This window comes from Bos indicus x Bos taurus, chromosome 10 (genome assembly GCF_003369695.1).
Source record: "Bos indicus x Bos taurus breed Angus x Brahman F1 hybrid chromosome 10, Bos_hybrid_MaternalHap_v2.0, whole genome shotgun sequence".
Classification (NCBI taxonomy): Eukaryota; Metazoa; Chordata; class Mammalia; order Artiodactyla; family Bovidae; genus Bos; species Bos indicus x Bos taurus.
In genome coordinates, this window is record NC_040085.1 from 43,676,758 (window position 1) to 43,688,778 (window position 12,021).

The following is a 12,021-nucleotide window of genomic DNA, read 5'->3' on the forward strand; positions in this document are numbered from 1 at the left end:
TTCTACTGGTAGATCATTTTCAGTTGTCTCTGTAGTTGCTGGTATTAGCATTTGTGTAATGTATCAGATCCTTCACTGGTCAGGGGTCCCAGCATGCTAGATACTGCATCACAGTAGGCTGTTTGCGTGATGAATAATTTAGTTAAAGACACTGAGATGCCTTCAGACTATAGCCGTTGCTGCCTCCCAGGTGAGATTCATGTTAACCACGCAGGCTCTTTATGGGGAGTTTCAATAATTGGATTGGATTCTGACTGTTGGCTAAACGCTAAGCTGCTGTGAACAGAAAGTTTCATTGTTTGATTGCTAAGAGAGGTTTCATTGATCAAGAGCATGGGACTGCACTGAAGTTTGTGGAGTGAACTTTCTTCAGGTGTTATTTCTTACCTGGGTTTTGAACAAAGGTAAGCATTTCTTTCCCTAAGATTGTAGCTGACCCTGCACCTCACAGAAGCAGTTGGTCAGTTCAGTCAGTTCAATTCATTTCAGTTGCTCAGTCATGTCAGACTCTTTGCGACCCCATGCACTGCAGCACTCCAGGCCTCCCTGTCCATCACCAACTCCCAAAGTTCACTCAAACTCATGTCCATTGAGTCGGTGATTCCATCCAACCATCTCATCCTCTGTCATCCCCTTCTCCTCCCGCCTTCAATCTTTCCCAGTATCAGGGTCTTTTCAAATGAGTCCATTCTTCACATCAGGTGGCCGAAGTATTGGAGTTTCAGCTTCAGCATCAGTCCTTCCAATGAACATTCAGGACTGATTTCCTTTAGAATGGACTGGTTGGATCTCCTTGCAGTCCAAGGGACTCTCAAGAGTCTTCTCCAGTACCACAGTTCAAAAGCATCAATTCTTTGGCACTCAGCTTTTTTTATAATCCAACTCTCACATCCATACATGACTACTGGAAAAACCATAGCCTTGACTAGACAGACCTTTGTTGACAAAGTAATGTCTCTGCTTTCTAATATGCTGTCTAGGTTGGTCATAACTTTTCTTCCAAGGAGTAAGCGTCTTTTAATTTCATGGCTGCAATCACCATCTGCAGTGATTTTGGAGCCCAAAGAATTAAAGTCTGTCACTGTTTGCACTGTTTCCCCATCTATTTGCTATGAAGTGATGGTTGAGCTTTAAGCCAAATTTTTCGCTCTCCTCTGTCACTTTCATCAAGAGGTTCTTTAGTTCTTCACTTTCTGTCATAAGGGTGGAGTCATCTGCATATCTGAGGTTACTGATATGCAAAAACAACACCCAGTTGTGGGTGTGACTGGTAATAGAAGCAAGGTCCAATGCTGTAAAGAACAATATTGCATAGGAACCTGAAATGTTAGGTCCATAATTCAAGGCAAATTGGAAGTGGTCAAACAGGAGATGGCAAGAGTGAACATCAACATTTTAGGAATCAGCGAACCAAAATAGACTGGAATGGGCAAATTTAATTCAGATGACCATTATATCTACTACTGTGGGCAAGAATCCCTTAGAAAAAATGGAGTAGCCTTCATAGTCAATAAAAGAATCCAAAATGCAGTACTTGGATACAATCTCAAAAGTGACAGAATGATCTCTGTTTGTCTCCAAGGCCAACCATTCAATATCACGGTAATCCAAGTCTATGCCCCAACCACTAATGCTGAAGAAGCTGAAATTGAACAAGACCTTCTAGAACTACTACCCCGAAAAGATGTCTTTTTCATTATAGGGGACTGGAATGCAAAAGTAGGAAGTCAAGAAACATCTGGAGTAACAGATGTTTGGCCTTAGAGTACAGAATGAAGCAGGGCAAAGACTAATAAGAGTTTTGCCAAGAGAACGCTCTGGTCATAACAAACACCCTCTTCCAACAACACAAAAGAAGACTCTACACATGGACATCACCAGATGGTCAACACTGAAGTTAGATTGATTATATTCTTTGCAGCCAAAGATGGAGAAGCTGTATATACAGTCGGCAAAAACAAGTCCGAGAGCTGACTGTGGCTCAGATCATGAACTCCTTATTGTCAAATTCAGACTTAAATTGAAGAAAGTAGAGGAAACAACTAGACCATTCAGATATGACCTAAATCAAATCCCTTATGATTATACAGTAGAAGTGAGAAATAGATTTAAGGGACTAGATTTGAAAGACAGAGTGCCTGATGAACTATGGATGGAGGTTCGTGGCATTGTACAGGAGACAGGGATTGAGACCATCACCAAGAAAAAGAAATGCAAAAAAGCAAAACGGCCGTCTGGGGAAGCCTTACAAATAGCTGTGAAGAGAAGAGAAGTGAAAAGCAAGGCAGAAAAGGAAAGGTATACCCATTTGAATGCAGAGTTCCAAAGAACAGCAAGGAGAGATAAGAAAGCCTTCCTCATTGATCAATGCAAAGAAATAAAGGAAAACAATAGAATGGGAAAGATTAGAGATCTCTTCAAGAAAATAAGAGATCCCAGGGGAATATCTCATGCAAAGATGGGCTCAATAAAGGACAGAAATGGTATGAAGCAGGTGGTAGAAGCAATTTAATATACACAAGACAGATTGCCAGCAGCCTTTCCAATCCCTACACATGCTTTTCCACCTCTAGTGGTGATTCTAAAAGAATACCTGGGAGCTGGTTGAAATGGTGCTTTCCAGGTCCCGTGTCCCCAAGCGTCTTTAATCAGATCTCGGGATGGGGCCCAGGGTGTTGTGTTTTTAATAAAAGCTTCATGTGACTGTCATTCAGGTGGGCTCAGGACCTATTCTGACACAAACACAACCTTGTATTTGTTTCCAGGGAAGAATAATTTTTTATGGGTCAGTTTTGTTGGCCTGAATTCAGGTCAGCAACCCCAGTTGGTTTCAGAACTATTAGAGGTTAGAGGATATAATTGTATTTTGTTATTTCCCAGCATTTTCAGATTTGGGTAAGAAAGTTAAGTGTCAAATAAAAAGACATTTATAAACAAGCATTTTTTTAAATATAATGTTAGAGGTATAGACTATTGAGAGAGAGAGAGCACCTGTGAACACACTTGTGTGGGTAGCCATGCATACCCACGTGCCCAGACATACCGTAAAGTAGTCCCAAAAGCCTTGATGAGTCTGTGAAGAAATCTATCAGGCTTGGACCTAATTAAGACTAAATGTAAGATCAAGTTCAATTTTATGTGTTAGTGTTTTGTGGAAGCAGAACTGGAGGTCATGGTTCAGATCCCTTATCCTGGTGTAGAGACCAGGACCCCAGGAGGGCAGATGTTACCATGGGTAACAGCAGCTTCAGCTTCAGCTTCCCCAACTATAAACTAGGAAGAGAAATAGCCACCCTGCCACGTTGTTGTCGTGAAGGTTACGTAAGATGGTTTGCATTAGGATGTCTTAGAAACCAAAGAGAATGATACAGATACAGTTCCTGACTATGATGCATATCATGTTTTATTCTAACCAAAGTATTTAGAACTACACTAGGAGTCTCATGAGGTGAAATCACTAGTTGACTCTTAATCAGTGCTTATATGCCATTCACAGTGTATATATTTTTTCACAATACCCTTTTGATGCTCATCACGGTGAATTTGGAAACTCTAGATAATTGAAAGGATGAAAACTTGAAATTATCTATAATCCTACCACTCAGATGATCACTATTAAAATTTTGGTGTAAACTAACAACACTGTAAATCAGCTATACTCTTAATAGAAATTTTAAAAATTTATTTTTGGTATAAAGAGGTTTTTGTGTTTTCTCACACATGAGCATTCATTTTACAAAAATCAGGGTAGATTAGGCATATGGTTTGCAACCCATTTTTTTCCTTAACAGTATATTGTGAACATTTTTTCATGTCAGTTAATACCATCATTTAAAATGTCTATATAGTACCCCATTATATGAACAAAAACATTTAATCAGTTATTAGACATTTCACTGTTTATTTATTATATGCAGTGCTGAAATAAGCATCTTGGAAATAATTTCATATTCAGCATTTGGGTGTCAGCATTAACACTGGCTGAAGGTATAAATGCAGTTAAGGTAACTGACTAACATTGGTATGTTGTTTAGTTGCTAAGTTGCGTCCCAACTTTTGCCACCCCATGGACTATAGCCCCCCAGGCTCCTCTGTCCTTGGGATTTCCCAGGCAGGAATACCAGAGAGGGTTGCCATTTCCTTCTCCAGGGCATCTTCCTGACACGGGAATAGGACCCGTGTCTCCAGTATTGGCAGGCAGATTCTTTATTGCTGAGCCACCTGGGAAGCCCTAACATTGGTATAAAATCACTTAGAAATGAGTATATAAATACAAAAATTAATTTTATTTATTTTTATACCCAGAAATTCTAACTTTCTGCTTTTGATCTTTCTAACACACTTGAGAGTTTAAAGTATCTTCTCTGTCAGTCTGCTCATGACCTCTGCCTCAGAGCACGACAGTTCTGACTTTGGCAACTCCTGATTTCCTTTAGGCCAGGCTGTTTGCAATTCATGTATGACCCTGTAGGCTTCACCACTGTGCTCTCTCTCACTCAGAAATTACCTATCCTATTATGGCAAAGGCTCTTCCTTTTATTAAACAAAGTCATCATCAGTCAGGGGAGAGACCTTTCACTTTCTGAATTTTAAAAATTGTGCTTTCTTCAGTTAAATGGCATGTTAGGAGTATTTCTGATGTAAAATTGGAAACTTTCAGATACCAGAAGGCATTGCTTATCTTTGTAAATACACATGTTCCAATTAAAATAGGTACTAAAATATTTTGGTGGCACTTCAAAGCTCCCAATTTAGATTTAATTTAGATTAAAACACTTACTCTTTTTAATAAAGTTATAAAATTGATTATTAAAATTGCCTATTGAAGATTAAAAGCAGTGGAACGTTTATTTTCCTTACAAAACAGTTTAGTCTTCGGTAAGTAGAATTGTATTAATCAATTATGCTATTAAAATACAACTGCCATATTAAATCTGACTCATTTGTCATGACAGTTTCTATAATTATAGAAATTATACCTAGCTGCTTATACAGCTATAATCCTGCAATAAATATAAATAATTGTCTCTATTAATTCAGGTTGTAGTTACTGTCTGTTAAATCCCCAGTTAAATGGCAATTCGGGACCTTCATTTCAAATCCCTCTAAATCTTTGTTGTTCATTTGACTGCTGAAGCCCACAAATGCACCTCCTACTGTTGATTCCAGAAAGCAATTTATGAATAAAGTAGTTTTTTTTTTTTTTTAATACAGATATTTTAGAGGTCCAATTGGGCTTGAGGTTTGAGGTTGTCAGGAAAAAAAAAAGAGGATGTACATGTTGAGTTGAGGGTGCTGACAAAAAGAAAGAGAACAAACCTTAATGTCTTGATATTTCAGTTTAGAGAACTATATATATATATCAGGTTGAAAAAAAATGCTTAAACCCTTCTTTGTAAACCCAAAGGACTAGAGTATATGGTTGAGTAACTTCACAACTTGTATCTCCGTAGGTGTGGATGAGGTCACCATCGTCAACATCCTGACCAACCGCAGCAATGAACAGAGACAGGATATTGCCTTCGCCTACCAGAGAAGGACCAAGAAGGTACAGCAGGCGCAGGGCTGTAGGGCACTGCTTGTTGAATTTCAGGTCCTCAGCCATTAGTTTTTCGTTTCATGAATTCTCTTACCAGCAAGCGCCTTCTGGAACCGTAGGGGAGCCAAGGTTTCCCCCTTCCATCCTTGTAAGAGTCACAGCTCACACATGTGTGGCCCCTGGGGTGCTTGGAGGTCATTCCATAAAGACCACAACCTCTTCCGAGCCAGAGCATGTAGAGGCAGCAGTTCTGGAAATAGAAATAGAAAGGCTGGGGAACAACAGCAGCAGGTATCATTTACTGAATGCTTACTTTGTGGTGGGCATGCGCTTCTCTACATGTAGCCACTCATTTCACCTTCAGGAGTTCTGCTGGCTCTTGATAAAACGTTTTTAATTTAATCTTAGGACACTAACCTCTATTGAGTATTGATCCTGACATGCACCTCTCATTAAAGTAAAAAAAAAAAATTCACTTGAGTTCTTAAGACCTCTGGAACCACCGGGGTTTAGTTAGTGTAGTTTATTTGGTCTCCAGGCCATCTTCAATGTGCCATGCTGCCATTGCTGAAAGGGTCTTCTCTGTTTTTTTTCACTTACTTGTCTGCTAGTGGTTAAAGATCAGCCTAGCACTCGTTCATCCTTTATTTTGTCGCGGTGTTAGGAAATTTTATTTTTAAGGACAAGCTGCTTTATTTTTAACTTCTTGCTATTAAAAGCGTTTGATTTATTCTTGGACAGTGCCGTAAGCATGGCTCCCTGCAGCTTCTGTTTTAGTTTTCACTCATAGTCACAGTGGAGGTGAGCTGAAAGGATTCTAGAAAAGATAGTAGTCACAGTGGAGGTAAGCTGGAAGGATTCTAGAAAAGATGTTTCTACACTTGGGGTGGCATGACCCCCAGGGTCCAGGGATTTGCAGGTCAAGCCCAAGCCCAACCTCTCAAACAGTTGGAAAGGACATAAATAGGAAAGCATGTGGTTTCTTTCCTCTCATATGCAATAAAGCTCTTCTTCCAGCTGCTGCTGCTGCTGCTGCTAAGTTGAGTCAGTCGTGTCCGACTCTGTGCAACCCCATAGACGGCAGCCCACCAGGCTCCGCCGTCCCTGGGATTCTCCAGGCAAGAACACTGGAGTGGGTTGCCATTTCCTTCTCCATTACGTGAAAGTGAAAAGTGAAAGTGAAGTCGCTCAGTCGCATCCAACTCATAGCGACCCCATGGAGTGCAGCCTACCAGGCTCCTCCGTCCATGGGATTTTCCAGGCAAGAGTACTGGAGTGGGGTGCCACTGCCTTCTCCATTCTTCCAGCTAGACTTTTACTAACCTACTGTAGTGAGGCATGGAAGGGAGTGTTTATTTCTCTCCTTTCCCAAAAGGATCTGTAAGCTGGTAGAGCTGAGTTCAGTTGGAGCAGAAGGCCCACCTCCTTGGACAAAACGCCTGTACTTGCCCCTTCAGCTGTCACTTACAGGGCGTGGTCTTTGAACACAGTTGGGTGTGGACACACAAGTGTACATTGAATCATAGAAGCCTGGATCTCAATTTCATATGAGATAGATAGAGAACCAAGCTCTTGCATACCCTGCTGGAGGGAAGATACTGCAGAATCATGCTGGATTTGGTGACTTCATAGGCTTTGCTGTGGGCTGGGGTCAGCTCACTGTCCTACTGATTCTTGATGTCTGTCAGCCTTGGACTAAGGAGAGTTGTTGTATTTTAAATTGAGATACATAAAATACTTAAGATAACTTTTTGCACACTTGTTTTTATTTTATTTTGCCCACACTGTGTGACATGTGGAAACTTAGTTCCCCGAATCCGTGCCCCCTGCATTGGGAGCATGGAGTCTTAACCACTGGACCATCAGGGAAGTCCCTTGAGATACTTTCTGAAGGAAATCCTCAAAGCAAAACCTTATTGTTTGCATAATAATGGGAAAAGCCCTGTATTGTAGAGTCTTTAACAATAGGGCCCAAGGCTGCCTGGGTAAGAGGAACCATGGGCACAGCTAGTAGAAGTGGACAGGTGCTGGGGCAGAGGATTGAGTTTAATGTTTCTTTCATGTTCGAGCAGATGCCAGGTTTCTCTGTATAAGGAATGGTCGTATTTTATTTGTCAAACATATCTGGAGTTTCTGCAGGGTATAAAGCCCTGTGCTTGACAGTGTGAGAAGCAGGAAGTTGACCGCCCATGAGAAGTTTATTATAGAAGTGGAAGAAGTCAGTAGGTGCCCAGATGCTATTTGCGATCTGAACAGAGAATGGACGGAGGGAAGTGTCAAGGGTAGACTAAATTTGGAATTACCTAACCTCAGAGTTTCAAGTTGGAAAATTGGTGCTATAATTGGAAGGAGTAGCTTTGAAAGTCCCCTCCTAAGTGCTAGGTGTTACTAGGACTTGGGGAAGCCGGAGAAAGTAGGTGATGAGAGGGTTGGTCCAGACTATCTCTAAGACCCATCTCAGTTCTCGACATTTGTGAATGATTTGAGAAGATTCTCTGAAGCAGGCTGCACATCACCTCTTAAAGCCTGCACACACCTCTAGAGGCTAAACATCATAGATGCCATGGTGCTGCTGGAGAGCAGGGAAGGAAGAAAGAAGGGACAGAAGAAGAGGGAAAAAGTGAAAAGAAAGAAGAAAAATTATTGTAACAAGAGAGTTCAGCCATCACTCAGTGCTCATGGTTTGTAGGAGGTTTAATCCCCGAGGAAGCATCTGTAAAAGCCACATTGAATTGGGATATCTGTCTGCATATGTGTTGCTGACTCAGGCCTCTGACTTAAAATCAGTCAGTGGATTTTTTATGGTGACAGTGGAACCTTTAAGAAACAGTACACAATGGGGAAGTTAAGAAGTGAATGGGGGGACTTTATCCTCACTACCTCTGTCAACACCATTCCAACTTGGCATGGAAAACAGAGGTTCTCTCAATAGGTGAAGTGTTTTGCATAGGAAAACTTCATGAGCCTACTTTCAGCCACGTGGCAGCCTCTGGTTTCAGCTGGAGACTTTCTGGAACCACCTCTGGCACAGTTGCACAAAGTCTTTTACAGGAAGTTATCAGCAGGCCTTGAGGGCTCTGCTTCCCTGGCAGCTCTCCACTCTGACCACCTCCTTCTTAGCAAGGCCCTTGACCCTGGAAAGGGCCCTGCCCCCTGTAGGCTGAATCACGGGTAAGTGTAAGCAAGTTGTGAAAGGCATTCACTCATAGCTTTTTGAGGCTTTGTGTGCCGCTCTGGTTTCATTTTATTTATGGGGGAGAAGGCAGAATCAGCTTGGATTTTATCAGAGCAAGGTCTGATCTTCCAGTTTCTGACCTTTGGGTCTGGCCAAAGGGAATGCTGTTGAAGAATACTTTGACCCAACACCCCAGAGTTGTCAAAGAATCACAACCTGCTTTACAAACACAGGCCTCTATTTTTGTCTTATTAGTTTTAAAGGGACTATCAGTTACTAATCAACTTTTCCATGTTCTCGCCCGTTTTTCTGAAGGAACTTGCATCAGCACTGAAGTCAGCCTTGTCTGGCCACCTGGAGACAGTGATTTTGGGCCTATTGAAAACACCTGCTCAGTATGATGCTTCTGAGCTGAAAGCGTCCATGAAGGTAAACGTGTAAAATGCAATCTCTGTCAAATCTGCCATTAATATTTGTGAATTACAGCTTTCTGAGTATAATTAGGTGATTTTCAGTTTTGTTGAATTCTCATTTGGAGTCATTTTGGGGGAATGAACTGAAGCTTTAAGTCTCAGGATTTGTACCAAAAATATTTCAATTACTTTTTTTAAGACTGTAAAGAAATTTCATGATGCAGAGAAGTCAGTTACCAGCTGCTACTGCTTGGCACCTGGGCAATTGGAATACCATTTGGAAAAACTACTTCCTTGATTACACTTCCTCCTTAAAAAAGATTTGTTATGACATTAAGGCAAAAGTAAAACTCATAGCTTTTGTTAAGTGAAGCTTAACAGAAATCTGCTGATGCTCTTTTGGTTGTTTCTTCTTCTGACCTTCTCCTTGCTGGTCCCATTGTTTGATTCAAATTTCGGGCAAAATCAGAATATCACTGTGGATATTAAGGGAGATTTCAGATCATGAATGGCTCCTGTGTTTTCAAAGCATATACTGCTGAGTGGTGTTTGTATTTTTGCAGTTATTTTGAACATGGATTTTAAGGTTAAAGTAGAGAGTAAAAATTCCAGGTTTCAAGTGCCCCTGTATTTTGTGTGTACCTAAAACATCAAGTGTTACATAAATGCAATAGATACAGAAACATAAACACATGTTACAGCAAAGCATAGAATCCTTTTCCTAAGGTGCCTGTGACACTTTGAATAATGTGTCACTGCCCTCTGCTGGTAAAGCTGGGTAAAGCCTCAGTATAGAGGGAAAAGCTGCAGTTCTAAGTCCGAGTGTGTTTTCTGTGATGCCGCCATTTCTGAATTAATGGAGAGACAGACCTGTAAGCCTGTCACTAGCTAATGTTACAGTTCAGTTGTCATCACTTCTCCCACAGAACACTTCGAAAGGGAGGCAGCTTCCCAGCCAGGCATTTTCAGGGCCCAAAAGTTGATAGCTCAGGGCTGCTATTTGCTCTGAAATCAGTTTTCCGGCTTAAGCCTAAGCTGTGCTCAGTTTATTTGAGCAGACTTGCTCTGAGTTATCTAAGTAGACTATGTTGGAGGGAAGGTATAATTAAGAATGATAAGATGTCAACAACACTTAAAGATTCTGCTTGATAAAAAGAACACTGAAAACACTCAGTCTTGGGACCTTTGGAGCCGTGGATGAACCAGCCTCCCCTGGGTTTCTTCTGACCATCATCACTTCAGATCAGTCTATCTTATTTTCTCCAAGAATTCATTTAGTTGCAATTTGTGCAGTTTTACTTGTATCTGTTATTAGGTATAAGTGACCTGAAACAGACCTGTAAGAGCTGTCCATCGCCATTGTAATCTCTGTAACTGGGTCCAATGAAACGTGCTTTGCCTGCTGGATCTTTGACCTTGGGCCAGCTCGTCCATTAGCTATCACAGCTGAGTACCCTTCTGAAATCCATAAAGCTCCAAGTGACATTAACTGAACAATGCTTAAAAAAATATCTGTTTTGACTTCTGGCAGTACCACTGGCAGTATCTGCCATATGTTACAGTAGACATTGCCCTTGTGATGGGAACTGTGGACAGTCTGTGGAGAGCTTGGGCCAAGTTTGAAATCGCCAAGGTCACTTTTAAATATAGAGAAAAAACACTGTCAGAATTTTCCTATATTAAAATGGGCATATCACTGATGCAAGAAAACAAATCTATGTTGCTATACCTATTTTATATTTCAACAATGTTAAGAAATAACATTTCTTCCAATGCATGAGTTATTTTTTAGACTATTTTTACATCCTCGAGATTGACAAACTGCCCCTTAAAATATCTGAAGATGCTTCGTAGTCTCTGTGTAATATTTGTATAGAATGTTGTGTAGACCTTTTGCTAAGGGAAGAAATTTTGGTTTTGCAAGCACCTCTACAAACCATGATTAAAAACTCTGGGAGAAGAGGCCTTGGCTCATAGATTAGATTGAGGAATAAAATTCAGAATTAACTATTAACCTGAGGCTTAGCTCATATTATACAAACTACTTTTTTAGGGGCATATAAACTCTAATAAGTTTAATTAATAGCTGACACACTTCTCATGTGGATAAGTAAGTTTCTTATTGTATTAACACCTTATAATTGATTTACATTTTAAACAGTTGTAATTCTGCTTAGTTCAAAGTGATATTTCCATATTCGGAAAGATGAGTATTAGAGAATCCTGATTATTAAATCTTGACTTTGATCATGAAGCCAGCTTTGAAATACATGTTTCATTGAGTCCTTTCAAGCTATCTGGCACGCCAGCTCAAAAGTGTATATATTAAATTTGAATACATCACCCATCAAATTCTCATTCCTTAATAAAGTGTTGGTGTCTAGGTTTATTTGGCACTTCATTATTTCCTTTTGCTTCTCTAAAATGCCTGAAGAGTGCATAGTAATCAAGCAAAAATGGAAGTACAAGAATGAAATTTTTAACATTAACCCAGTTTTACATTTCAAAGAGGTAAAGCTAAAAATTTTATCTTATCTATACCTTTCCCTCGTCAAAGACTTATTTCAATCTAACAATACTGACCTCCAATGACAGCTCAAAATTTCTATATTCCTTTATTTTAAATTAATGAGCAGAATTGTGTAATAAAGAAAATGATTTCTTTTCTATGAAAATAATGGCTGATTATTAGAGGAGTTGAAAAATAAAGAAACATAAGGAGAAGATGAAGTTATTCATTTTATAAACCCATCGCCAAAAAGGGCTATATTTTAACATTTTAGTGTATTCCATTACTGTCTCTTCCCATTTCACTATATGTGTATATATAGTAAGGAAATTTAGGTATATATATATATATATATAGTTGAGCTAAAAAAACATGCCAGTTAAAC

General features: G+C 40.0%; 1 protein-coding gene across 1 annotated transcript in view; it reads left to right on the forward strand.

The window, feature by feature from the left end:
- Nucleotides 1-12,021, forward strand: part of ANXA2 (annexin A2) — a 44,636-nt gene that overhangs the window by 24,238 nt on the left and 8,377 nt on the right. The window contains exons 4-5 of the mRNA XM_027553861.1: nt 5,454-5,548; nt 9,030-9,143. Coding sequence (XP_027409662.1) covers nt 5,454-5,548; nt 9,030-9,143 — 209 coding nt within the window. The remainder of the gene's footprint in view (nt 1-5,453; nt 5,549-9,029; nt 9,144-12,021) is intronic.